Here is a 27691-nt window from a genome sequence, read left to right as displayed (position 1 = left end):
TTTTTTAATTTAAAATAAAAAAATTTAATTAAATGTAATAAAAAAGTAAAAATTTATTTAAATATTGTGTAAAAAAAAAATGCATTTTTATTTTTAACGTGATGTACTCAACTAACCTGCATGCAAAAATCTAAATGATTCACGAGATTATTCTTCTGTCAATGAAAGGAGTGCAAGAGGTGTGATGAATGTCATGCATGCATGATATATCATAGTTAAGTGATACAGAACGAAAATGTGAATTTACCAAATGCCAACAATAAATTTAACACACTTTCTACAACCAACCAAGACGTGCTTCATGTAATCAGCAACGCTGGCTGGAATAATTGGCTTCTGAAAGTTACAACCCACGCCCCAGTGGCAGTGATGATGCAACAACTACTTATTCCTCTTTCCCTCAGAAAGAATTATCATTCCTTTCTTTCCTTGTCTTTTTACAAATTATGGTTTTGCATACATCACTATTATGGTGGATTTAACCAATAACTCTTCTTGTTTAAATTGAACTACAACAAACCCCAGGATACAAACTTTCCAGATCAACTGCCACAAACAGGAGCAAAGCCTGAAATGTCAAATAAATAAATATATACAAACACAAAACAGATGACAAACCTAGGAGTCAAGACAATCTCCTTTTGTCACTATTTAATTCAATCTTTCTATTTCCTAGCTCCGCTATCACACCTAGCCTCATTAATCAGACTATGCTTCATCTGAGAAGCAACCAATATGATAAGCTCTAGGGGCACTACGACTTTGATCTCCTGTTGAGGCAATTGCTTGGGTCGATGAAACTTTTGAAGGAGAAAATGTTCGATAAGGACGATGGACTGGGGGTAAGAGCAAAGCTGATTGCTTTTCCATTGCCAGTAGCCGTCCACATTTGCTGTACCAACAGTTTCATCATTTTAGTACAAAATACTGCACAAGCTAAGAAGAGCTAAAAACGAAGAAAGGGGAAGATATTGTACCTGCAGATGTCAGTAAATAAACTTCGATAGCTGCAGATCCAGTGCTACAAAAACAAAAGTAATGGTGCATCATTAGCATAAATGGCCACTAAAAATTGATCAAAAATTCACAAATTGTTTCAGACCGTACCAAAAGAGAATGGAGTGCTGTTTCACTTCTGATTCCAAGAAAATACTGGAGGGCGACAGCAGCATGCTCCTGCAATACGGAAATAATTGCATGTCTTAACAGAAAGCTTCAAGTTTACTGGATATTTTCAACCTGCACTACAGAAAACTGATAACACAAGATAAGCTTCCAAGATTGTTACCGTGATGTGCCTGTATACATGATAGACTGAAGAACCTCTAGCATGTATGTAGCTGCCACCCTGCACAAGAATGCGAAAGGTAAATACAGAATAGCAATTAAACTGCCTTATTGAGAGCCAGCAAGCAACAAAAGCTTCTAGAGCTAACCAAGCTATATGATGAAGGTCCAAATAAATCTCTCTAGTTAATGAACATATATGGTATCAAACTGAAATATGATTATGCTAGCAAAGGTTGATTGTGAACAGAAAGGTGGTTTGCACTCTCCCTTTCTTGTGAAATCACAAGATAAACTTTGGTCCAGCCCCAAACTTGCAGCTTTGAAAACTTTGAAGCACTGAAGGTAGTAAATTCATGCTTTGGAACATGATTTCTGGTCTGACTTTCTGCCAGCAAATTTAAATTCCCATTGTTTGGCCAAAAAGAGAAAACAATTCCCATTGCACCTTTGCTTTCAAATAACATCAAAACTTCCCAAGATACCAGTTGAGTCCAGCAAAAAACAACCCACCCACCAGCACCAGCACACATACATGCTGCATGCAGACAGAGAGACAAAGCAAGCAAGAGAGAGGTGTGACAGCACGAATAAAAGCCTATCTGGAATGATGTTGCTACTAATTCTGAAGGGCAAAGGTGGCTTATTCATCACAGAATGTTGAACTAAAGAAACCACTTCAATGCTTTTTGCCTGTCTTAATTTAACTAAATTCAAAGCAAGCCTATGCCTAATACATTTCACAAAAATTACTAATGTAACATATCTTTGAGAAAATATTTGTTAGTTACCTGATTTGTGCATTTTTGCAAACTCTCAGATACAGTATTCCACTGAGATATTATTTACAAGTCCAGCCAGACAGGATTAGGAAAATACAGTTATTTTGCAACCAAGACTCCAACAGTTTGAACCATTGTCAATCACTAAGCCAATAGTCAGTTATTCAAACTCATGAACAAGCTTGATCAATTAGTAGCCTGTTCAAGGTGTAAAACAAAATTGAAGCAGACAAATTAGTTTTGAGTTACATTTGAGCCTTGAACAGGCTTGATCAATTTCAACAAAATCTTGATTATATTAAGTGCTCAAGTTGCCTCTGCTTCTATGCACAGATGCAAATATGGGAGCATGAAAAAATACAAACAAAGATAGATCTTTACTATGTAAACTAATTAACTCCTCTACCACATGGCTAATAGGACAAGCTTCAGCTAAGGTAACCACTATTTGCATCTTAAATGGTCATATGCAGATCAAAGGTTTAATATGTAATGAACTTCAAGTATGGAACCAGTAGCATTTGCATCTTCTGAAAAAAATTACCTCATCCGGAGAAAAGAAGGCCACTGAATCTGGATCAATAGAACCAGCTGGATGTAACGATACTACAGCTCTGAAGACAGAAGGAAATAACAGCTCAATTACAGCAACCTTATCCATAGAAACAACAGTCTGGGGTCCTGGTCTGAGTATACTTGAGCTGTGAAAATTATGTTTTGGTACTTCCATGGTATTATCATTTGCTGAAGCAGGTAATGAAGAAGCTCTTTTCAACCAGTCCAGTCTCTCATAAGTCAAAACTTTCAAATTTGGCATGTCTTTCTCCAAACTTGTCAGAACATCTGATAATGTTTTGCAATCGCTAAGATTATCTTGATTATCTTCCAGCAGAGCTTGCGAACTGCGGTGTTTCTTTGACACAGAATCAGTACCCTGACCATTTTGTTCATCATCAAGGTGAGGAAAAAATCGCCTTTTCTGGTCTGTGAAGGCTTTGAGAGCAAGCCTGTGAAATGGAGAAGCACATGGTAATTAATTTGAGAATCCCAAATTTCAACACAAACAACTATTATAATCCCAATGAAGCATAGCTACTTAAAGAGGACACACTATATAATATTACGTTGCAACGTAATGTGATGCATATTGAATTCAACTGCAAATATTTTCACAAAACAACAGTATGCCACAAGCGATGCACGTTAAGTTAGTAAACACCAGCATAGATAGAGCATAAAAAATCACTTCATTCTACCCAAAGCAACTTTCTTCACAATTGTACGAGTTGCTGAGACTAAGCCTAGCCAATAAGTTAGCGGCTTGGTTTCAACTTCGTTCAAGGGTATCCCCCTTATTCATTCAGTGTTGGATCAGCGCAAGCTAGCAACATTGATGAAACAAGTAATTAACAAGTTATATTTTATAAGAACTTAGGAAGGCAGCAAGCCATTTAAAACAACATCAAACAATAACCATGCATATTACATCATCTCACAATCTAATAAAATGAATAAGACTAAAAAATTTTAATAAATTTGAATCCCCTATCACTATTCACATCCATTCCGATCTGAACCCTAACAAATTCTCCATTCAAGTCAACACATGCACAATTAATTATAACACTATCAGTACACTAGGGCTGCACCCCTTACTACCCTGTAAAGTTTCCTAAACCCTGAACCAAACAGGAAACTGAAATTCCCGGATCTAATTATACAACTAACAATATCAACTCATAAAGACATTGCATCAAAGCTTAAGTAGATATCAATCCTATCAAACATTCGCCATGTCCATGACTATGAACCTTGTCCGGTCAACAGCAGATGCACCAGCCTGGCCAGCAAGCTGTCGTTTCCAAGCGTAAGCCACCACGGCACCATCAGGACAGACTAATGGCATATGCAAACCCCAAGAATTACTCCTTGACCTAAGTGACTCATTTAACACTCCAGATTCCTCCAGCTGCCTTCCTAACAAAATTCAAGCACGATTTTCAAAAACCTAAACCACAAAAACGACAGCATTTTCACTGTACAGACATAAAAAATAAATCAATTTCAAAAAGTTTTTAAGGAAATTTAATTATTTGATCTTTTTACCAATAGTGCGGAGGTCTTGGAGGTGTTGGCGCATGGAGTCATCTTCTTGGCGGAACAAGTGGAGAGGTTTGGAGCTTTGATGCGGCTGCGCGGCCACAAATAAGGCTTCGAGAAGTCGATCGGCACCTAGACGGATATCGGCGATGAGTCTAGCGGCGTGTCCCAGTCTGTCCATTGCTAGTGCCACCTGCTTCGGTGGCGCCTCCCCGGCGGTTGATGATGGAGGTGTTGACGTCGCCGGAGGTGGAAGTGGCGGTGCCGCCGTAGCCGCGGACTGGAGGTAGTGTTGATGCTGTTGCAGCATTAGGGTTTTGCTAATTGCGATGTTGGAGGATCTGCTAAACGAGATGCTGAGAAAGGGCTAAGACTCTTTTTTCTGGGTGCTATTTCGGGGATGAGAGAGTTATAATGGAGCCTGGTCGACTCCCGCAAATGTGAAATGCTCGTACAAAGCGGCCAAGCTCCAGCTTTTGAGCCTTTTTTAGCCACAGCCAATCTCAAGGGACGCTTCAAAACTAAACTTAAGGATTTAATTGATTGTAATAAAAAGCATGAGTCAAGGATTCTACTCTTTTCATTAGATTTTAACAACATCATTTCATATTCAAGCTATAATTTCAAAAGAAACTTACTATTTATTTATTTATAAGTTTAATTTATATGATATCATTTTATTTATATATCATATAGACTTGGACTGGTATATAAAATCTATGAAAATAACATTTAACAAATACTACAAATTTATTTTAATTCATATTGAATTGCTTGAGTTAAGTCTTCATTAATTTTGTTTCATCTATTATTGGAGTTATTCATTTTTTAACTTAATTTGACAATAACTTAATTGTCATTTGAATTACGCTTTGGTTGGTTACGCGTCAAGAGGTTGCCTTCAACTGTTGGACTAAGTTACTGTTACATCCATGGTGTGAGATAATTGTTTTGCCTCCTAGAATAGAAATGTGGGTAGGGTATGCTTGTGGGGATTCGAAATGAGTCGCAACATTTTGAAAACCAAGCCAAGATCATCCAACCCTAAAATAAACTTAAAATATTAATTAAAAATTAGGATTTTACAGTTAATATGTTTTTTTAAAAAAGTAAAATTAAAAATAAAATAAAATATATTATTTATTTAAATAAATAAAAAGATTGCCTGGTTTGGGCTGGGCCTTTCAAAACCTGGTCTAGGGGATCTCTAAAACGCAAAGGTCCTACTCAGATCCAAGCCCGCAAACATTGTTTAAATTGCCACGTCCAAAAACCGAAAACCCTTTCAAGGGAGGGCCCAAGGCTCCGACCCGACTCCACTCTCTAAACCCTTGCACTCGCTGGCAAGTACGAACCAGGGTTTTTATTTTGCTGAGAAAACTTTATTCCATTATTTTTCTCGGAAGCCAAACAGTTATATTCAGGTATAAAAACCCAATTGAGTGAAATAAATGAACAACATTTTTTTTGTTGCTCTTATTCGTTTTAGAATTCTAATAGTTGTTTAGTGTGTAGTACAATGGTGCGTTCCAAGGCTCCTTCAAAGAAGCAGCAAAAGAAAGGCATAGATTTCAAAGTAATTTCCATTATTATTACACTTTTTTCCTTATTTTTGGTTCTAAAATTTGAAATTTTATCGTTTAATTGATTACTGTTCTTTTTTCTTTTACACTTTTTTTTTTGAATTTATCCGCAGAAAATAAAGAGAAAGCTTGGACGGAAGTTGCCTCCACCGAAGAATGCGACAAACACTGAAATTAAATCCAAGGGTGAGAAGTGGAAAGTTAATTTGTATATTAAATTTTTCTTTAGAATTAGAATGCATGAATTTAGATATTTCTTTTGCCATAAAAATTCTTGATTACTCTCTCGAAAAAGTGCTCTTGTAACTTTATTAGAAGTAAACTTATTCATCGGAATCCGCTTTCGTGTGTATTGCGAGAGCAGCAATTGTACTTCCTGAGCAGAGTGTGGCAACAAACAAGGAAGGCTTAGCTGTGAGCAAGAAAGGATTGACTTTGAAAGAACTTCTTCAGCAAACATCTCATCACAACGCCAAAGTTCGAAGAGGTTACCTTTTTTTTTTTTCTTGTTATTATAGAATTTATATGATTTTAAAGAATTATAACCTTCTATTGCCCAAGTACATTATTTGTGTTTTTTAATTTGTAATTTAGGGATACACAACTGTCCTTTTCTTTTTTCCTTTTCAAATGAGCAGTTTATTGATACTATTTTTTGGAGTCAGTGTTTGTATCAAGTGCCATAAATTGATCTTGATATAAGTTTTATTCGCTTTGAAGATGCACTAATGGGCATTAAGGATTTAGTCCTTAAGCATCCAGCAGAGTTGAGGTTGCATAAATATGCGGTTATAGAGAAACTGCGGGAGCGCATAAGTGATGATGATAAAGTAGTTAGAGAAGCATTATATCAACTGTTTAAGTCTGAAATTTTCCCTGGCTGTGCTGAGGTGATTTTTCTTTCCCTTTTTGTTTATTTACTCTAACTTAGAGCTGGTGGCTACTTTCAAAGATTAAGTTTGCCACAATAACTTTCTGTATTGCTACCTCATTACATTGGGTAGAGACTTGAGTTTTGCTGAGATTTTTATGCTTTACCTTTTAGTGTCATCTATTAGCTATTCAGACAGCATACATATATGCACAGACAAGCAGAAGAAATGCCAAGTGGGTCTATTATATTTTGTTTGTCTATAAGTTCAGTAATTTTTGATGTGTTGAAGTGGTGCTTAAGATGTGAAATTACTCTCATAGTTCAAATGCAGCTCAGGGTATAGTGCTGCTTAGGTGAAGGAATCAGTATCATTTGTAGGTGTGTTTACAACAGAGTACTGTTCTTAGGAACAAGAATTGATTTCATATATATTTTACAGGAAAGAATAATGCTTTAGAGTTTCTTTCTGGTTATTCATCTTTTCTGCATGTGCCACGTCATTTGTTGTCCTTAATTTCAGATATTGTTGTGCTTAATTTCTGCCATTTACTATTTTATTAGTTTTTTTATCGTGATTGCTCTTATCCATTAACTGACAAGAGGGTTTTGGCTTTTCTTATTCAGGATAATCAAGGGCTTTTCATCTCCTTGGTGATGACTTATATTTTCAATGCAATGACAAATTTATCAATAGACATTCGCTTGATGGCTTTCAGATTTTTTGATCTTGTTGTGCAGTACCATCCTCCATGCTTTTCCTTATATGCTGAAAAGGTACATGAATTCAGTCATGTTAGTAATTATCGCAATTTTATATTTTATTACTGAAGTTTTATTGGCATTGTTAAAATAAGAAACTTGTTCAAGAATTCATTCATAGTACAAAAAGAAACTTGCTTTAATATCATCTATAGAGGTTGAGGCTTTTTTGGTTTTCTTTTTAAAAGGGTTTTATTTGATTTTGCAAGATAAAATTAGCAATCAGATGGATCTTTACAGTCAGACACTCATTGCCCTTATTCTATGTGGTTGTATTTGTATGTGGTTTTATTTTCTGTTACATCTTTTCTTTGAAAATTTTTGTTTGAAGGTGGTGGTACTCTCAAATTAATTTAAGTAACTGCTTCTTATTGTTATCACCTTTTTTTTTAGTTTGTTTATTTCTTTATTAGTTGTTTTATGAGCAGATTCTTCAGAGTTATGAAGATATTTTAAGGAAGAACCAGTTTTATTTAGAAGACAAGGGAAAGCTCAAAAGTACTCTTTCTGGGTTAGTCCGTTGCTTGTCATTATTGCCAAGTAAAAAGCCAGGATGTCAAAAGGTATGTTCCTAGTGTCAATCGTGTGAATTTTATTGGCTATTGATTTTTAGAAGAAAAATACAAGGTTATTAATCTTCATCTATATGTTACTATTTATAATACTTATGTTCTTTGACTTAAACATTTTTCCTCATAGGAACCTCCAACTTCTAATGTCTTTATTTATTTCCATTAAATTTCTTAGAATATTTTAGGAGAGAGGAAAATTCATGCTTTTGAGCCTGATGTGCCTACGGAAAATACTGGTATGTGAAAGCTTAATTCTCCTTGTCCTGTGATTTTGTTACATTATGTTTCTTCATCATGTTAGCATTCTTATCCTCATAGTGGCGATATTTTAGTCACCATTTTTGTGAAAGTGCCTAGTATTGTTTCTGATGTATTATGCCTTGTGTGAGTTTTTCTCACAAAATCTTTAGTCATTAGTCATGTTTTTTTTTCACATCATTTTCTGTTTGTTTTTCTCAAAGTATTCAAATTCTGTGTTTGCATCAATCTCTCAGTCATGGAGAAAGTGACTTCCATATATGACAATCATCATTGAATATCATCGTTTCTACATTTATAGTAATAAAAAGTGATTTAAACTACAAAATTTCTTAACTCTCACCCCCCCCTTCTCACCCTCCTCTTTCCTTGCTCACTACTCCATTCCAGAATTTCTTGACTTTTTTTTTTCTCTTTTTTCAGTTTTCTCATTTGGCAGGTCCAAAACTATCATGGTATGCTCTGGTTGTTTTAACATCTATGTTTTTGTTTCTGTAGGGTTCTCCGTCATCATAAAGAAATTAAAGGAGCTTGTTCTGGTTTTAATCAACTGTTTCCAAGATTTTATTCCATTGCTAAATTCTATGCCGCAATTGGATGCACAATCATTTGATTGTATTTTATCTATACTTCAAAGCATAGATATTGCAGTAAGGTTTTTTATTTATGGTAACCATGAGGAATCACCAGAAGCAAACCCTCTCCAAGTAACATGGGATCAAACTCTCTTGTCTGGCTTGTCAAAGAAGTTACTGGGGGTGTTTCCCCTCTATCCAAAGCATCACCTTTCTGTAAAGGTATTTCATTACAATAACTTTTGAAATCTCCATTTTGGCTTTCTAAGTGACATTTCTTATCTTTTGTTTGTAAACAATGTCCTCTTCTGATTTCTCACCATTCACTTGCTTCTGGTTCTGTAAAAACACAAAGTCAACCTGTTTCATAGTCTAGCAATAATAAAACAAAATGAAGGAAAGTTCGAGTTGCTGTTGGATGCTGAGCTATCTTGCATTCTATCTATTTCTGATGCTTCAGTTGTTGCTATCTTGCATTCTCTTTTATATCAAAATATACTTTATACTAAAAATTTGAGGGCTTGATATAAGTGCTTAGAAATTGAAACCTTCTTCCGGTGGCAGTCTTTTGCTTCTCTTGCTTCAAACACCATTTATTGTTATGTTGATACCCAAAGCACTTTGGAAAAGAATTGCCGCTGTAGAAAAACATAAATCATTTAAGTATCCTGCACCCCCCCCTCCCTTCCTTTCGCTTGTGTGTGTGTGTGTGTGTCGGTGACCTCTTTTTCCTAGCCATTAGATGATTTTCTGTATTAACTGTTCTCTATTAATGATTGATCCTTTTATATTTTCATTTTAGGAGGATGATAGGTATTTTATCTTGAATATTGTGATAACGGAGATATTTTTGCACCTCCGTGAATGGATCTGCCCTTCTGCAAATGTGTTTGCGAAATTTCTGGAGTTCATGGAAAATGCACTGCTTGGCAAGGTCTGCTTCTTGTAACCATCTTGCACTTCTTTATCTGTTTTCTTTCAGAACTTGCTCATTGAGGTAAAAACTAACAGCTATCAGTTTGAAATTTATCTCATGTAAAAGATTCAAAAGGTTATGTTTTGTACCCGTTGTAGTTTGTTATTGGAAAATTAGTGGACAATGAAGTTTGGCCAGAGGGGGTGCCTGCATGTGAGACCGCATTATAGTGATGATGGTTATGTGCATTACATTGAAACTTGGCTGACAGTCATTACAATTCCTTGAAGATGAGTGTTTGCCTGTGCATGATCTTTCAAATTTCAGCAATTTAAAGGGTTTGATTGTAGATTATAGTAGTGAATAGATCTTTGAAAGTTAAGAATGGGTGAAAATTTGAACACGGTTTAACATGGCTGAACTTGATGAAGTTTTAGTGCAAAAAGTATTATGTAAAAGTTGCTCTTCTTCTACTTCTTTTCTTTTTTGTCTTTGTTTTTTTTTTTGTTTATTCTTTTTGTGGTTTGCTTGATGAATCAATTGTCTACCACTAAGTAATTTTCTCTGCTTATGAGCTTTGCATTTTCTATTGCATTAGAGAATTTCAAAATTTTTTGTACTCTTAATAAAACTTCGCTGGATTAGTTTTTAAGTTTTCTAAAGTATTTTGATGCTTTTCAACTATAAGACTTGTTTTATGTTATTGAGTGCTGACCATTTGGAATTGGTTTCTCATAACTTGCATTTTGCAGACTTGTAGTAGCACAAGGTCTGGTAAAGCAACATGGGAAAAGCATGTACCTTCGTTGCTTCCTTTCATTCCAAAACTTGTCTCAGAAGTGACAACTGATTGGCAGTCACACCTTCTTGAGGTTGAGTTTTATTTTGAAAGAGCATCATTTAAGCAAACTATATTCATAGGTTTTTCTTGTGTTTTCTTGACTTGGGTTATCTTGCTTTTTGGCAGCGATGTGCTTGTAGATTTTTGTTTCAGAAGTCTTGAGAAATGCTAATTAACTGATTAAAACTTTATTGCAGGCATTTACAAAGACATTCAGGGATTGCAATCCGGAGTCTTCACTTAAATTGGCTTGCCTGTCCATGATTGAAGAAATGCTAATTCCTGTAAGCTCAATTAGATACAATTTGTCTCTCTAAGAAGGGATCATATTCAGATGCATGTACACATACAACCTTTTCTCTCTTTGGCTGCCCTCACTTACACCGCCAGAAAATTAAATTCAATACTCTTGTTTGAATACAGAGAGGAGATATGCACTACACGGAAGCAAGTGATCCTGTGGCATTAGACTATCAGACTATTTGGATAAGAGAGCTGCCCTTGTTGCTAATCCTTCTTGGTGATAAATGGCCATCCTCTTCCCAGGTATTAATCTGTGTTTTACCTTATGAGGTTCACCAGCATGATTAGGCTTTGGACAGAATTATTGTAAGTTGAAAACGTTAGAGCATCTTGTAGAGTTATAATTATCTTCCCAATGATCCACTTTGTTGTTAGTCTTCAAAATAACAGTAACTATTTCCCTTGCAACTCAGGTGGTGTTGCACCTTCTACTTCGCTTGGGACAATTTGCATGTTGGAACTCTTCCCTCATTTGGGAATATGAAAATACTCAATTTGCACTCTGTGAGTTTTACAGCACATGTCGAGAAGGTATAGGTTAATTCATAAAGAAACTTTAGTTGATGAAACAAACCTACAAACTCTAGATTTGATTTGTCAATTTATTTCCTTTTGTTGCAGGAAACATATACTATGGTCCTTTCATGAGACTTCCTAGGGATTCTCAAGAGCTGTCTATCTGTTGCCTTTATTATTTCTCCAACTTTAGTACACTTTTGCTGAAAGCAATAACTTCCTGCTGCGTGTGTAAGTGCTACTTACTATTTGCTGGTTTTAGAAACAACCCTTGACCTTAGGTTCTTTTATATTAAAATTTTATTTTTGTGATGCCAAAACCTTTAAATAAATGAATCTTGAGAAACCAATATGAAAAAAAAGAAGGGTTAGAAGTGTTCAAAAAAAAAAGGGGAATAGAGTTTCAGACATCCCAAAAAGGAAAGTTGGACATGTAATTTAGGAAGGAGGCAGTATTATCTTCCTTTACTGAAAGAGAGATGGACTAAATTTCCCAAATTCATCCCTATCAAAGAAGTGAAGTGTGTATTTGGACATATCTGGTGCTCGGTGTTAATAGCTCTAGTTCCCTTTAGTAGAAGATCTTAACTTAAGTTTGGTGAAGATGTTTAAAATAGAAAAGAAGTTACATGTCATCTGATTGTTATAAAACATGTCATTCTTTAATATCTGCCTCCTCTGTATATTGCAGGTCCTGAATTGGAGCCCTATGTATTGTTCCTCATTATAGAGGTTGTGCATGCTGCCTATAAAGCTGGACACATCCAATTTGCTGACCACATCAGCTTCTTCATTACTTTACTATCTCGTTTCAAAGTTTACCCTGGTATTAGAGAATTTCATTCACCTGTCATGTTTTGTTGATTATAACTTGCAGTAGTTGGTACATTCCTCTTAGCATTTCTAAATATTTTGAGTATTAGCATGCTCCATGATGTGATGATTTGTAATGTTTTGACTTTAATAATTACAGAGAGGTTGGCTTATTCTATTCTTTTGGTTGCGCCTAATCCTTCCCTTACTGTGGTTGGGGAAGAAGGTGCTTCATTTATAGTGTTTATATGCGAACAAATGACTACTACTTTGATGTTCTCTTTTGGCACTTCAACTTTTTACTTGTGTTTGTACTCGATGATTAATTATAATCTATCTCAATGTGGATTTGCTATTTGCAGAAAACATATGCCCTGTTAAAGAGAGTGATGTGCAGATTTCAAATTGTGGAACTTTTAAGTCTCTCACCTGCATGGTTTGCTCATGCCTTTCACAGATGGGTGATAGTTCTGTTGTTTTCCGGATACTGGAGAAAGCAATACTTGACCTGATAGTGAGTGACTGAACGGCTTGCATCTTCCTTTCTAGCATTGTTTCATTGCACCAATAGCCTAGGCTGTGTAAAAGATTTGAGACTTTGTTGGATAAGTTATTTTTGTTTAGTTTGGTCCCTTTCCCCTGAATTATTTGCAAGCTACAATGCTTGAGGTGGTATTACATTTTTTGCAGTCATTGAAGCCACAGCTTGACAATGCATGTGCAATGTTGAGAGTGCTCATCATGCTGGACTCTAAACCCACTAGACTTTCTGAACAGAGTATAATTGCTCTAAGCAATTTCCTTCCTGGATATCTAATGGATGTTGTACACGTAAGTTATTAGAATTTGCCCTTGACATTATTATTATAAATGTTTCCATGTGTTTCATATTAGTTCCTGTTATCTTTCTCATTTCTAGTAGTGTCGCTGGTGGTCATCTATTGGCTCCCTTTATAATTGTTTAAACTATGGTATAAATTGTTCTTACTTCTTAGTGCATGTGTATAGGTTTCAAATATGCTACGACCAGAAAAACCAACAGATGAAACTTGCTGTGCATCTGTTGCTTCTACAGCACAACATTTTTGTCTTTATTCTTATTGCCAAATATCCTTTGTTTTGTGCAGTGTATTCCAGAAGTTGATGGCAATGAACTGGCAGTCTCTAATCATGTTCAGACATGCCGTTATTACCTTCTACCATGCTTTTTCTTGTTTGATAGGAGTAACCAGCTTGTGAAGCTTTTCTTGAATGTGATGGGCTCATCCTTAACCGACAGTAGTTTGTCGCTTGAATCTCATAATTCTACCCAATATGTCACTGACAGTTTAAGTCGGATGAATAAAACTGTTTCCCTTCTTCTATTAATTTATAAGGATGTTAAAGTTCAGAAAATTATGTCTCTATTTAGAACAGAGATTGGCTCTATTATGCAAAGCATAGCTTCTTTACAGGTATGGTTTTGCAGTGTGAATTTTTCTTCTATGAAGAGTCCTTATCTTTGTAAGCAAAACCTAAAATATGTATGACTTTTTTTGTGTGTTGAACATGACTTAAATTCACATGGATCCTAGGACCTAGATTCCTTTAAATATTTATGCCTTCTAATTGTCTATTACTTATCCTTGTGCTTCGTAACTTCCATTGTGATGTGCCAATCTGATTGTTCAAGCTGTCCATACATGCATATGATTTCTGCCAAAATCACATTTTAGTTTAGGAAGCTTTTGGTTTGCATTATTTGGTCTGGCATGCACATCTAATTTTGTGGCCTTGCAAAATGTGTTAAATGGTGAAAGAAACTTTTGCTTTGGGCAATAGGCCCCCTCTTCTTTCCTTGATTTGGCAATGTAGCTAAGACCTGCCAATTTCTTTTTCCTGCTGGGTGTGATCCTAAACAGGATTGGATCTTGTCTGGTTATATGATTTTAAATTTATGAACACATTCCTTTACTCATTCTTTGGACATTCTTTGAACACATTTGCTTACACATGCTTTTACTTATTTAAAATTTAGGAACATATTCTTTTGTTACTGTTCATACAGCATATTAGCTTGCGTTATATACCTCCATGATCTTCAGTTGTGATTAATTTGTATGTTCTTGGTCTCTTTTTCTATTGTTCCTGCAGTCTTCAGAAGTCAACATGACCATTGAAGAAAGGCACAAATTTCAGTGTTCATTTGAACGGTTAAAGATTGTCGCCAGTTCATCACCAGTGGGTTGATGATCCAGTGAACTTTGTGCATGGTGAGTTTCTTAGGGTTTTATTTTTTTTTCTTTTTGTGGGTACAAAAGTGAGTTTCATATTGAAGAATCTTTGATTTCAACATGCTGTAGGTCATTATACTTGTCATTGTTGTAAAAGTTAGCTGAGTAACCTATTCTATATCCATTTTTAATTGAATGCATTTGGTTCCGTCCATGTTTGTCTAGCTACACAAGGGGAAATTTACATATGATGGGAGGCTTGAACAAGAGTATTGAGAGTGGCTAAGATTACTGCTATATGTTACTGTGAAGTTTATATAGATGATGCTTCCATCAGCCTCTCCGGTGCATGATACTCACCGTTTGGGTGTTTCTTTATTTCTTCATTCACGCATTTTACCCCATGTCAAGGTCCCTTTGAACCAGTGCTTTATGAAGCATGAAGATTGTTTGTCCACTTGTGTCTATGTATAAAGAAACTTCATTTTTGCTCCTATTTTTTAAGTTAATCAGTAGAAGGCATTAGGCATAAATCTTACATCTTTCACACGATCTTTTTCTTTGCAGCAAAAATACATTTTCCGCTTTGAGGATGCAGGGGATCTGGAGTAATGACGACTCAAAATGAGCAACGGCATACTTTGAAGCTGTTGACAATGGGGGTTGTTAATGGCAATGAATCAAGTCAAACTTTTTGAGGAGATATCTAACAATGCTGGCATGATAAAAGCAGCAGGCAGCAAGTGGTGCAACTTGATGGCATGAACATCGGCAATTGCGGGAGATCAGCTTGTTCCCTTTCTCTAATTTTGGCCACGGGTGTTTGCTGTAGGAGAGGGAACAGGAAGGAAGGAAGTTGTGTGTGTGAGATGAAGCTTTTGTAGAAATGGAACTGATCTATGGTTCAATGAGGAGAGAGAAGGCAGGTTATTTGTGTGTGGTTTTTAAGGTTTTGCTATTATAATTTCCAGTTAGATAGATTGTCCTTGTATTCTCAGTTTTGGGTGTGGAAAATGAATAATGCCAACTACATTGATGTATATGTCGCTGAAATATATGGAAAATATAAAGCAAGCAATTAATTTAGGATTTGTTCCGAACGTAAGTTAGGAGGCATTTTCCTTGTTTTTATTATTTGCGTGGGGAAGAGCATAAGTTTGATTTGTGTTTTTCGGTCTTTATTGAAAGAGTGGGACAGGACAGGACAGGACAAGATAGGATGTCTGATTCATTTTTGTTATAATAATTTATAAAAATTGAATTTTTAAAATTGAATATTTCGTTATTTATATTGATATTATGATATTCGACTGTGACCTTAATTTTTATCACCAAACCAAACTTGTATTGGTTTGCAGGTCAATTTTTGGAGTTAGGACTGCATTGTAAAAAATGGAATCTCAGAAGCAAAAACGCAGCGTCTCACTCGATAAATAAGGAAAGGCCGGGCCTCTGTGAACGTACGTAAACAAATTGTTGGGCCAAGATAAAAGGGCCTACGTATATAAGCGGGAACTCTTTTATCAATTTTGAATTTTCTTTTTAAATCTGTGGCGCCGGAACATCAAAAGCTCCCTCATACAAAAAATCTCCAAAATCAATCACCCACCGAAACAAAAAACAACTGTAAGATGCAATCCAAAATAAATTCATTCTTCAAGCACTCTTCTTCTTCTTCTTCAATCAAGTCCCAAAAGTCGTCTCCAGTTTTCAGCAACGATGAGTTTGCCATCTGGGAAAACAGTCAACACACCATTGTTAACACCTATACGCGTAGACCACCAAAAATTCATGGGTATGTTTTTTTAATAATAACAATAATAATGAAAAAAAAGTTATGGGTTTTTCTGGGTTTAGTATTTTTAAAAAAAAAAATTGTTTATTTTGGGGTTTGTGTAAAGGAATGACGCCAAAAAGGAATCCAGCAACGAGAGACTCGAGAAACCCATTTCAGAGAATGAGTTTTCTAGTAAAGATTGTGGTTCCAATGGGAGAAATCTTAATAAGAAAAGAAGTTATGCACAGTTTCATTTGGAGTTAGGTCAATCTGATTTTCTTCTCCATGCTTGTTCAACTTGCGGGGTTAAGTATTCTCCCGGAGATGAAGAGGATGAAAAGAGCCATTCAATTTTGCACAAGAATTTCACCCGTGGAATTCAATTCAAGGTGCATTTAATTCTTGCTTTTCGCTATTTACACAATTCGATAAGCAAAACGTGTGTTTTTATCCACAAGCATATAGTATGTCTGAAGAATTAAAAATTGCAAATTTTTACTAGTATTTTTGGATGAAAACAAATGCACGATTTTTCCTTTATACAGGATAACTATATCGAATCATTGGTTTATCTTAATGATTTGTTCATTTTTAATTACTATGATTTACTTTTGCTTTATACCAACTGTTTAAGAAGCATAAGTAAATAGCAAAAGTAACAATCGAATGGAGTCTTCAATTGCTAGCTTAATTTTGCAGGGATGGCGAAATGAGAGGGTTGTTTGTATGCCTAAAGTTGAAGGAGGTCGTATCGTTTTGGTTTTGGATTCTGATCCTGTAGCTCAGAGGAAGAAGGTTAAGATTTTGGGTTTTTGAGATTATGGTTACATGGTTTAGATTTTATAATTTGTTGTAACTTAATTATGCATTTGATGATTGTGGGGTTCTTCATTGGGATACTGTTGTATTAGCAGGTGCAAGAGGTTGTGAAGATGATGGAAATTGAGCTTGGTGGGGAATGGATTTTTCACAAGCTTTGTAAGGTGACCTGATTCCGTTTTACATATTGGTAATTTGGCATATTATGCATAATTTAGGAAATCCATTTCAGTTATCCCCATTTTTGTTGGCAAATAATACTTCATTTTCCCCAAGTTTCAGCATATACCTTTAATACCCTTTGCTTTTCTCACTTTGTTGGTCACATTTGACCCAATTTCTATGTCACTGTATCTAAAATCCAGAACAGTTGCAGAGTTGAACAATCCTTTAACTCCAATGGTTGCAGAGTTAAACAATCAATGGTTGGATTGAGATGTTAACTAGATTTTTTCTTTAACTCTACTGTTTGCAGGTATACCTGTTTGTCTTCTCCCAACGAATTGCTGGATGTCTAGTTGCAGAACCAATAAAGGAAGCATCCAAAGTCCTCTCATGCTCAGTTGGCGAAAGACATGATGGTGCCCCAGCAAAGCAAACAATGTCAAAATCAAGCAAACTTCAGTTTGGGGAAATTGTTTTTCAGAGAGAAGTCGATAAAAGAGGTCCTTCTGAGGCGTTGATTGGAAACCACACTGGAGCAATTTTCTGTGAAAAGGAAGCAGTACCTGCTGCTTGTGGCATTAGAGCAATCTGGGTCACACCCTCCAACAGGAGAAAAGGCATTGCCACTCAATTATTGGAAGCAGTGAGGTAAATCCTTGTACTTTGTAGTTAATGCCAACTGTTCTTTCTATACTGGCTTGGGTTGTTGCGATGTCTGATTGTCTCATACGTAGTAATCTGACTCATTGTGGGATGTCTTCATGGAGTTATACTATTTTTATCTTGCTTCTTAGAACAAACTAATTAAGAAGGTTATACTTTATATCATGAAGCGTAGCCTAAGTATTAATCAATTAGATACTTTTATCATTTTATCTTAATAGTTACAAAGTTTAAAATCAAGAACATCAACTTAGTCAGCGGTTAAAATAGAGTAAACCTTTGCACTAATGGAGTATGCATACTGGTGCTCTATTTTAGACTGATCTCAATCTTTATATTAGCTGTTGTGCGCATGTATGCTGCTCATAGGCTACAAGTAAGTAGCCTTCTGTCATATACCTTGCTCTGCCTTTTCTCTAAAGACCATATACCATTCTGTTATGATTGATATTATGGTTTGTCATTTGATTTTTACTTCTGATTGATCTTGCAACTTCAACTATACATGGTTTCTATGGATAAGATCATATCAGCAGATTCTCAAAAGACTAGAAGCTGAAATTCGTACTTGATCTGTCACTAGAAAAAAAAAAGGTTTAAAAATAGCAGTTGCAAAGCAACAGTCTGCCCGTTTAGAGCCATTCTCATTCCCCACAGGGACAACTTTACGTATGCCTTTGCAAAGTTCCCCATTACATGAAAACTTTGGTGATTGAATTGATAGAGTGATGTGGTGTTTTTTTGTTCCATTCAATTTGTATTGACTGTGCAGTTTCTAAATGCAGGAAAAGTTTCTGTATGGGCTATGTTATTGAAAAATCTCAGTTGGCATTTTCTCAACCAAGTTCAGAGGGACAGGCATTGGCATCCAACTATATAGGCACAGGATCTTTCTTGGTTTATAAAACTGGCAATTTGTGCTCCTAGATAATTATCCCTTCACCTCTGCATTCAATGCCCAAATTCATTGTTTTATTTGTTGGAAAGATGTGGCATGTCTTTCAATTCAAAAACATTTCTACACAGTTTATAACCTACCATACCAATAATATTCCATCCTGAGTGTATCATTTTTTTTCCTTCATATACTTCTTGTTCGGCTGAGGTCTTTTTGAATTAGATATCATTTGTTTTTTTGGATAAATTAGGTGGCAGTTTTATAACTTGCTCTTATTACTTGTGCCTATGAATAATTGATTTTTGAGAATTGCAAGGGAAGTATAAATAGAAGGCCATTCAAGAACAATGGGCGTAGTAAAAGGGATATGAAGAAATAATAAAGGTTGGTACAACTATAGTAAAATTTTTATAAATTAATAGTTTTGGAATCATGAAAATTTATTAATTAATCGAGATATTATTTCATCGATAAATTAATAATTATGAATATATATATTTAAATTAATAAAAAATTAATTTATCAAAGTATTTTTATTTTCTAAAAATATTAAATTTAATACATATATTTTCTATTATGATTATATGAATATTATTTAATTATTGAATTATGAATTATTATTATTCATGACGAATAAATTATTAAGAATGTAACAATGAAGTTGAAGATGATAGTTTTGTATTGGAATTTATCTCATGCATAGATATATTCAAAGAAATAATTGTATTGTATAATTTTTTCTTACAATGGAAGAATATTACATTAGAACTTTTAGTGCATTAAGTAAGGTTAAAAGATGAGGTTTAAGGAGATATCAACTTTAAGAAGAAACAAGTAATATTAGAGTTATCAATTTTAAGAAGAAACAAATAATATCAGAGTAATATTTTATAAAAGTTTTTTAATTAAATCATGCAGATATATAATTTTAATGTATAACAAGATTATTAATTTATATATTATGTGTGACTTATGTGTTTTTTTAAAATGTATTATCTTATAAATTTAATGAATTATTAATTTATTATATTGATCCAAGCTTAGATCGGTCAAAAATATTATTTAATTAAGTTATTAATTTATCAAATATTAATTTATTGAAGTTTAATCTTGAGGTTAAGCTGAGCAAAATTAGGTTGAAATTGGAATTGAAATAATTGATCAAATTAGTCAAATTCAATCAATTTGATTTAATTATAATTTGATTAGGAAATTTAGTTATTTTGATTTGTTGGGTTAATTTTTATATTAAAAATTTTCAATCAAAATGATCGAGTAAATGGATAATTTAAACTAAAGATTTTAGTTATTGCAGTTTCTTCTGTTTTCCCCTTAAAAGTAATAATCTTAGGGAATTTGGTTTTAATTACTTGTTATTCACAGATAGGCAGTGAACCATGGTTTGGGCTTTGCTTCCCCTCGATCCAAGTAAGGCTACTACTCTCATTTTCCCCTCTTGTTATTAGTGCTAAAGAAATTTTTAACACAAACCCACATTTCCCACTTCATTTTGCATTTACATACACAGATGATTACCTTCTCCCTGCTGGAAAAATCGAAATAATCAACCTAACTAGTTCGGTTTTTGGTTATTTTAATTCTCCCATATACTTCCCTTGGTTCTTTCTTCTCCCAGGGTAGTTCGGTTTTTAAAATTTTCAAACTAAATCAACTGGACCGATCAAATGCTCACCTTTCCCTAAAAGTCTAGTGAGAGGAGAGAAAGGGCGAGAGATGTACCCAGAAAAGGTAAGATACCAACTCAATTCCTATTTCAAGACAATGATCATGAATCTTGAATATCCTCCACAGTCAAAAACATGGTACCTAAAAAGAGAGAGACAGTAACGATTGCCCCGTGAACAAAAAAATCTGGTTTCTTTCTATAAGAAACTTTCATTCAATTGCATCAGGTTGATCACAAAAGTTTCCGACATTATTGGCAAAATTATGATGCTTGACCCTGTAAAAAAGTCAACTCCTTTACTTCACTGACCTACTTCTCCCCCATTAGCTTCTTTTACTGTTGACTGCTCTTCATCTGTATCCAATAATAAGTAGGGGCTGAATACTTCCAGAACTTGTTCATACACTGGTTTCTTGAAATCCACAGCCTGCTCAAGTATGGTTTTTGAAGCATTACTCAATGATAAATACCAGATTCCCAATAATATGGGTTTTATAAAAACCATATATAAAGTATCAGGCAACAAGGGCTACTCACAAGCTCCACAACTTGTTCTGGTAACCTCCATGACCACTCTTTAAACTCTGGCTTCTCGGAACCATCACCCAAAAGATTGATCTCTTCTTCATTTCCGGTGAACTTAAAAAGAAACCTGCCTCAGGAGCATCAAAGAAAGTAAAAAATAAAGCATGGATTTTAATCAGATTTCAAAAATTTGAAGGTTACTAAATAAATTCAAAGAAAGATTGGAGTTTGAATAGGATGGCTAACCAACTCTACATTAAAAAATTTACAACAAAAACTGAACTGTGCTTACTGCAAGTTACAAGGGAGCAAGATGGGAGGTTAGTTGCTTCAGTGCTTACCTTTCATGTGTCATATGGATAAGAAAGGTAAATCCTGACTAACAAGCAAAGGCGATCAAGATGCGGAAAAAGCCAGAAGAAAGGTAAACAAGGATAGCACATTGCACCCAAAAGTTAATGAAAAATACACAAGAATGTAATTTGACTTAGAGTTGATTCTAACTATAAGCAGTGCATGACACAAAGCAACTAATTATCTCACAGTTCATAGTAAAAATTAACAAACAATAATCGAAGCCAAAGCATTAGGCAGATGTCAACATGAGCAATCAAACTTTAAGTCAGTTGAATGACACAGCCGTAGTTGATGAAGTAATACAATGATGTTCAATATATCTGATGCATCAGTCTAGTTGTCTATAGTACAGATGGTATCCTTACCACTTCTGTGCTTGACCTCTATACTTTGTACCCCATCTACGATTAAGCTTACTTTTTACTTTGATTGGGAAATCATAAGTCAGCCAATAAGGTGCCTGTACGTTGAATGTCAGAAATCAGTTCAATAACTTTCAATAACTATGTAACAGAGTAATTGTTTAATCATTTGAGATGTTATATAGTAACAGAGATGTATATCAATGCAAAAAGTCTTGAAACATGCCTCTGCAACAAATTCAGCGGATGTAACACCAGTTTCTTCTCTCAGTTCCCTCATGGCTGCTTTTCTAAGATCTTCGCCATTATTAGCACCACCCTGCACAACACAAACTCACGACAATTAGCATAAGCATGTGACAAAGTCTATCGGATCCAAAGATGGAGAAGCCAATGACACTAAAAAATGGTAATGCTACAGAACTCCAACAGTCCCAGGGTGAAGAGAACAGTACTGATAGTGACATGTAGCATAGCCTACACATGCCTTAAGATAAACTACAATTCTATCTTATTCCATTTTATTTATATTCATCAAAGATTCCAGGTCCACCTAAAATAACTTCAGAAGAAGAAAATTAAGTTTTCACCAATCTTATGACAACTAAGGTCAAAAGTGTGCTTCTGGACGCTTTCATTGAAGTCCCTAAAACCATGCTTAGATACTCCATAGTTGTTTTAAGGGACACTGACACCGGAAGCATTTGCTCTCAGCTCCAAAGAAGAATCCATGAATGATTCCCAAACTATTTGGCACACAGCATTCCTTGTTAGTAACCGACATGACTGTACTGAAACCAATAGATTACTTTCTTGTTTCTCTGCACTAAAGTCTGAGGATTTCAGATTTGTTGACTGGGCAGCTGCCAGTGCCAACAAATATGCAGACCATTACAACACCAGTTCTACCTTACTAAATCTAACATGAAAACGAAAATCAAATTACCACGGTTGAAAAATGCAGGAACTAAGTTCAAATTTAAACTGCAGAACCCAGTTGGGTAATGATGAACAAAAATAAAAAAGAAAGGCAAAAAAAAAAAATCAACCAATGAAATCCTATCCAACAAGATAAACCCAAAAATTTCTGAAAAAGAAGCCAAATACCTGAGGCATTTGCCAGGTGTTAGGGATATGTATCCTCGACGCCGTAAATATCTAAAAATCCAAATAGAAAAGACTCTCAAAAAGCAAAAACATCAAATTGAAATTAACCATCGAGAAAATTAGAGATAAAGAGGAGACCTTTTTAGAAGGATTGAGAAGACAAATTCCGACATTTTTCCTATACCCGTCGGGAGGACTTTCGACGGACAACGAAGCCGAGCTATTTGTCAATGGTGCTTGCAGCAGATGATAGAACAGTGGCACCCCGGAAAATTTACCCAACTTACAAGGGCAGTTTCGTCTCTCAGTCCTATAAAACACCGAATTTCCCACCAGTTCACACCCTGCCATTTTACTGCGTCGTTTTGACAAGTCTGACCCTGTCCAGTCTCTCCACGCCGAAAACCCAATCCCAAACCCAACTCTCTTTTCCTTGAGCCCCAAGTTTCTCCCTCTCTTTAATATCATACAAAACTCCCCGACACACCTTCCCAGCTTCCCCTTTCTTCCACTTTTTTCTTTTCCAAAATTACCCTCACCGCCTTTCTGAAATTACTGTTTGGTATCCCCGCCCTTAAACCCCCTCTTTTAATATTAAAACCCTTTCTCCTTCTCTTAGCACTTTGCTTTCGGTTTCCTTTTCATTTCTTTTCATCTAAATTCATTCTGCTGAAAGCTGACACCATAAACATGGTGGAGGCCGCAGGTCGGGGGGGAGGATTTTCCTTTCCGGTCGTTTTCTTCGACGGAGAGTGCGAAACCGGTATAGGAAACGTCGTTATTCATCCCGCTATGGATTTCAAGGCTTTCCAGTCGATTCTCAGCCGTATGATCGGAATCTCACCTCATCAATTCTCCGTCTACATCGCCGACGGCAACAACTCGCACAACCGTGTCCCTATCACCGGGAAAGTCAATTTCTCGGCGGTTTCTCGCGGAAACGACTGTTTCTTCCTCGTCGTATTGAAAAGATCGTGGCGGTCAGGGACAAGAAAGGGAAAGAACGAGGAACCGTCTTTTCCAGCGGCGGCGATGAAGAAGGAACTGCCGACGAACGTTATGTTGTTGAGGCGAGGCGGTGGTGGAGGTAATAATTTGATGGACGCGAGGGTATTTACGGGATTGGATGAATTTGAGAGGAGGGTAAGGGATTTGCAGATGGAGAAAGAGAGGTATTTGGTGAATTTGGGAAGGGTGAATTCGAAATTTGAAAGGGAATCGAAAAGCTCTGTTTGTGAAGAGTGCGAGGATGCTAAGGTTGTGGGAAGAGCTCCTGGGTTTCATTGGTGCGTTTACGACGCTGTTACATTCGGGTTCCGGTCACATGCAGGTCCGATTGCCCGACCCGGAAAAGGTCCCGGTTAATTTTATGTATAGTGGTTGAAAAGTGAAGAAATGAAAGGATTGGATAACAATGTTTTTTCTTTTCTTTGGTGAGCCCCTGGTGAAAAGAGGGGTTGAATTGAAAGATGAAGAAATATTTTTAGGCACGTTGGGTGGACTGTTTGGTCATGGTTTGAAAATTGATTGCTTTTAAAAAAAAAAATTGCAGGATGAAGGAGCTTTGGTTTTTTTACTTGATAAGGAATATAGGATGAGAATTGATGGAAAATTAGCAAGTTTGACGACTTCGTGTTCCCAACCCAAGCAAGCGGCAATGGGAAAAAGTTGGGAATTTAATTATAGTTAAGTAAGTTTTCTTGTTTTGCTTTATTTGTGTATGTATGGTACGGACACTCCCTTTTGGAAATCAATGGATAACTCTATTGGGATTTTCATTTTATGTTTCTCCCTTGGTATCAAATTTGGTAGGGATCTTTAGTTACCTCTCATTCTAAATTTTAAATTCGTGAGACAAAGTTGAGGCCCAAGCATTGGCATCACCTTTCTAGGATGAATCTTACACCAATTTTTTTCATGCAAATGCCACCACCATTTACTTTTCTATAAGATATTTGTGATTTCATTAAAATTAAAATATTTTCAGAGGTGTTCAATGGTTGAGTTTCACACTCAAGTCTTCCAATTTGATCCAACCTTGGTTATAAATTTTTAGGTACTAGATTTAAGATCGCATACCATTCGTGAAAATTATTTTTGATTATTTTATTATATTTTTATTTTTCAAAAATCGAATTGAAGAAGAATCCAATTTTTTTAAGAATTGCCCAAACTTGGTTCGATTTTATTTATTGAAGTAGCTCAATTTTAAAAATCAAACATTTTGAATCTTTGAAATATTATTTTTACTTTTTCTTTTTTATAAATGAGAAGAATTTTATTAGCTTGATAAGTGAAGATCAGCTACATCATCTAATAGCAAAGAATTAATCTCTGGAGGAGGAACATCAAATAACATAAAACTACCCTCTTGTGTTATCCCCATGTTCGCCATACGATCTGCGATCATGTTTCCTTCATGAAAGACGTGTCTAATTTCTACAACTCACTGTTTTAAAAGCAATCTCTTAATCGCCTGAATTAAATCATAATTATGGTTGATGACTATTGATGCTAGATTTATAACTCACAGCTGTGCTATTGTCAATTTGCAAGTCAATCCTTCTATGCCCAGACTCTTAAGCTACTATTAGACCCTTTAAAATGCTCTATAGCTCAACCTTATAGGCTGAGCATAATTCCAACTGAAGAGAGAAACCTGTGATCCAATTACCATGAGCGTCTCTTAACACCCCTCCTGCAGCTGCTCTGTTGAGAGATGGCCGTGAAGCACCATCAACATTTAATGCAACAAAATTTGTTGCTGGGGGTTGCCAACCTTTCATGATATTTGTCTAGCCATTTGGTATTTCTCTACTGACTAGAATGGGGGTTGTGATAGCAGCCATAACATCGAGTACTAATGTGAGACCTCGACCTTTATAGACACGTAGTTAGAAATAGACGCAAGAGTACGGACTAAAAGTAATTTCATCATTTTCTTGGTGAGCTCCTAGAAGTAGGTTTCCTAATATTATTAAGGCCTAAGTAAGCCTAAGGAATAAATGAATGATGTATATAATGATAAATAAACGAAGAAAATAAAAATAATGATAATTTTCATAGTAGGGGTAAAATGATCATTTTTCATATCGAGTCGAAATTTTTGAGTTTTCGTGAACCCAAGTATTTCTAGACTATTATGAACTTTGTCTTGGTGTCAAAAGAGTAAAAAAATTGCATAAAGAATAGGAGGAAGATAAAGCCACCTTGTTAAGGGCATTTTTGTAAATTAAGTAAAATTTGGATAAACTTTAGATATAAATATCTAATTTCCAGCAGCTTCTTCTTCTTCTTTCCATCTTTTCTCCCCTTCTCACGTTTTCTCATCTTCCATGGAAGCTTGCTTTGACACCTCCATAAATTTTCTCATGGTAACCTAAAAACTTATGTTTTTATATACCTTGTCATAGGATTTTTCATGCTCTTTCACTTTTACACTTCAAGAACCCTCAAAAGTCTTTCCTCAATACTTTCTCTCACTAGTTGGACATTGTAAAGAGAGAGAGAGAGAGATTGTCCATAATAGCTTGAGAATTCTTGAGAAAGAATTCAACTACAAATCTACCAAGGTGAGTAATGAATTAGGATTGATTTTAGGTTGTTGATGATGGCTAGTAATTGGAGTTGTGAGTTATTTTATTTTTTTGAGGTTTGTTTATTTATTTCTAGTGTTACCAGAGTAGGGAGAATAGATAGCCAGTCAAATGGTAATTGGAAGTTAGTTATGAATAACCAGTAAAGTTTGAATTAGAAAATAGCTTTTGGAGTAACATTTATATAAATTGAGTTGGTTGTGATATTATTGTGTGTGATAGGTTCCAACGAGGCCCCACACTGTCACTCGGAGCATTAGTCGAAGTTGGAGTCAATCCAAAAGCATTAACAAAAACAAGTGAGTGAACTTGTATTAAAATGTTTTGGGTAAATGTATATATGTTTGAATGAATCACTTGAAATATTTTAATTGATTTTTTTTCAAAATGCACACAGGAACAAGCCCTTGATGAAATGTTTTTTTTTTTTGTGTTGTGTTGTGAAATGTGACTGTGATGAATCCATGTACTCTTTTATTATGTTGATATAAACATATATGTGTTGTGCATTGAGAGGTGATATTGTGTAATAAATATAGCCATGCATGTGTGCGATGTGGGGAAACACATGCCGGTGATGATCGGGTGCGGGAGTGTGGATGATGATATTGTTTGTGCGCGATGTGGGGGATGCACACGATGGTATTAATTGTGCATGATGTGAGGGATGCACATGGTGACTTCGGCTATGTGCGGTGTGGGAGTGCGCATGAGCTGGGTGAGGCGGTGGTGGTGTATATGCTTATATATATCATGGATTGTCAATGCTAAGGAATTAAATAATCAAGGGTTGAATTAAGAGGCTTTACAAGAAATTAAACTAAATTGCATTGTTTGTAACTAAAGTGCATTATGTTTTCAAAATCTCTTCGTATCGTTTGCTTGTTCTTTTCTTATGTTCACTTACTGAGTTTATACTCACTCTTTTTTAACTTCATGTTTTTAGATCTAGAGGTAATTGGAACGTAGATTGAGGGGTCCACTGGTGTTCACCCTTAGTAGGTATCATGGCATTCAATAGCCGTATCCCCCATCCAAAGTCACTCCGCTAGTCGTCAGAAGTCTTTTGCATGTGCATATGTACATTAGATGTGAAGTGATAAGATCATTTTGCAAACGATATATGTATATTCTGATTTATGATGCCATTATGAGATGGCAATGAATGACAATACTTTGGGATATTACAAATATAACTATTTGGTTGCTATGTTTCATTACCGGAATACGTATAGTTGAGAATTGTGGTTTAGAAATGGTGATGTATGATTGATGAAATAATGGATCCCAATTATATAAAGAGGCTTGCTTGGGCTTAGTGGGCTATACCCATTGGGCCCATG

At 35.5% G+C, this 27691-nt stretch overlaps 4 protein-coding genes and 1 long non-coding RNA gene across 7 annotated transcripts; 3 read left to right on the top strand and 2 right to left on the bottom strand.

Annotated features, from left to right (window-relative positions):
* On the bottom strand, positions 243 to 4696 carry LOC18598399 (mediator of RNA polymerase II transcription subunit 27). The gene is made up of 7 exons (XM_007027906.2): positions 4176 to 4696; positions 3881 to 4046; positions 2614 to 3076; positions 1289 to 1348; positions 1108 to 1176; positions 978 to 1021; positions 243 to 892 (listed from the first exon to the last, which is right to left on the bottom strand). The coding sequence occupies exons 1-7, from the start codon at positions 4477 to 4479 to the stop codon at positions 709 to 711; spliced, it is 1290 nt and encodes a 429-aa protein (XP_007027968.2). The 5' UTR covers positions 4480 to 4696; the 3' UTR covers positions 243 to 708.
* Positions 5493 to 15478, top strand: LOC18598398. Of its 3 annotated transcripts, none has more exons than XM_007027903.2 (21): positions 5493 to 5593; positions 5685 to 5745; positions 5866 to 5938; positions 6117 to 6239; positions 6473 to 6642; positions 7251 to 7400; positions 7814 to 7948; positions 8133 to 8193; positions 8714 to 9012; positions 9593 to 9724; positions 10459 to 10578; positions 10745 to 10831; positions 10971 to 11093; positions 11264 to 11381; positions 11472 to 11597; positions 12058 to 12192; positions 12542 to 12693; positions 12870 to 13010; positions 13307 to 13633; positions 14313 to 14431; positions 14991 to 15478. In XM_007027903.2, the coding sequence occupies exons 2-20, from the start codon at positions 5689 to 5691 to the stop codon at positions 14406 to 14408; spliced, it is 2625 nt and encodes an 874-aa protein (XP_007027965.2). In that variant the 5' UTR covers positions 5493 to 5593; positions 5685 to 5688; the 3' UTR covers positions 14409 to 14431; positions 14991 to 15478. The 3 variants fall into 3 exon arrangements, with proteins under 3 accessions (XP_007027965.2, XP_007027964.2, XP_017977727.1); XM_007027902.2 differs by having other exon boundaries at positions 14960 to 15478; XM_018122238.1 differs by having other exon boundaries at positions 5678 to 5745; positions 14960 to 15478.
* On the top strand, positions 15770 to 18900 carry LOC18598397 (protein CHROMOSOME TRANSMISSION FIDELITY 7). The gene is made up of 6 exons (XM_007027900.2): positions 15770 to 16187; positions 16294 to 16558; positions 16869 to 16964; positions 17084 to 17152; positions 17464 to 17801; positions 18602 to 18900. Exons 1-6 carry the CDS (start codon positions 16024 to 16026, stop codon positions 18741 to 18743), a joined length of 1074 nt encoding a protein of 357 aa, XP_007027962.2. The 5' UTR covers positions 15770 to 16023; the 3' UTR covers positions 18744 to 18900.
* On the bottom strand, positions 20459 to 23294 carry LOC18598396 (nudix hydrolase 27, chloroplastic). The gene is made up of 6 exons (XM_007027899.2): positions 22891 to 23294; positions 22753 to 22803; positions 21872 to 21964; positions 21649 to 21743; positions 20939 to 21053; positions 20459 to 20828 (listed from the first exon to the last, which is right to left on the bottom strand). Exons 1-6 carry the CDS (start codon positions 23218 to 23220, stop codon positions 20703 to 20705), a joined length of 810 nt encoding a protein of 269 aa, XP_007027961.2. The 5' UTR covers positions 23221 to 23294; the 3' UTR covers positions 20459 to 20702.
* On the top strand, positions 26285 to 27582 carry LOC108662189. The gene is made up of 3 exons (XR_001927991.1): positions 26285 to 26324; positions 26571 to 26647; positions 27295 to 27582. It is a non-coding gene; the product is annotated as an uncharacterized LOC108662189 (long non-coding RNA).

Source organism: Theobroma cacao, chromosome 5 (genome assembly GCF_000208745.1).
Source record: "Theobroma cacao cultivar B97-61/B2 chromosome 5, Criollo_cocoa_genome_V2, whole genome shotgun sequence".
Taxonomy (NCBI): domain Eukaryota; kingdom Viridiplantae; phylum Streptophyta; class Magnoliopsida; order Malvales; family Malvaceae; genus Theobroma; species Theobroma cacao.
Note: the sequence above shows the minus strand (reverse complement) of the source record. Positions and strands in the feature narration are given on the sequence as shown.

Excerpts from the sequence above, each read along its gene's own strand:
- LOC18598398 (XM_007027903.2), top strand. The coding sequence starts at position 5,689 with ATGGTGCGTTCCAAGGCTCCTTCAAAGAAGCAGCAAAAGAAAGGCATA. Across the intron at positions 11,094-11,263 it reads AATGGCCATCCTCTTCCCAG|GTGGTGTTGCACCTTCTACT; the intron begins GTATTAATCTGT and ends CTTGCAACTCAG. Across the intron at positions 11,382-11,471 it reads TTACAGCACATGTCGAGAAG|GAAACATATACTATGGTCCT; the intron begins GTATAGGTTAAT and ends CTTTTGTTGCAG.
- LOC18598399 (XM_007027906.2), bottom strand. The coding sequence starts at position 4,479 with ATGCTGCAACAGCATCAACACTACCTCCAGTCCGCGGCTACGGCGGCA. Across the intron at positions 3,077-3,880 it reads TCTGCTGTTGACCGGACAAG|GCTTGCTCTCAAAGCCTTCA; the intron begins GTTCATAGTCAT and ends TCCATTTCACAG. Across the intron at positions 1,022-1,107 it reads CAGCACTCCATTCTCTTTTG|CACTGGATCTGCAGCTATCG; the intron begins GTACGGTCTGAA and ends TTGTTTTTGTAG.
- LOC18598397 (XM_007027900.2), top strand. The coding sequence starts at position 16,024 with ATGCAATCCAAAATAAATTCATTCTTCAAGCACTCTTCTTCTTCTTCT. Across the intron at positions 16,559-16,868 it reads CCCGTGGAATTCAATTCAAG|GGATGGCGAAATGAGAGGGT; the intron begins GTGCATTTAATT and ends TTAATTTTGCAG. Across the intron at positions 17,153-17,463 it reads TTTTTCACAAGCTTTGTAAG|GTATACCTGTTTGTCTTCTC; the intron begins GTGACCTGATTC and ends TACTGTTTGCAG.
- LOC18598396 (XM_007027899.2), bottom strand. The coding sequence starts at position 23,220 with ATGATATTAAAGAGAGGGAGAAACTTGGGGCTCAAGGAAAAGAGAGTT. Across the intron at positions 22,804-22,890 it reads TTCTCAATCCTTCTAAAAAG|ATATTTACGGCGTCGAGGAT; the intron begins GTCTCCTCTTTA and ends TTGGATTTTTAG. Across the intron at positions 20,829-20,938 it reads CAGAACAAGTTGTGGAGCTT|GCTGTGGATTTCAAGAAACC; the intron begins GTGAGTAGCCCT and ends ATACTTGAGCAG.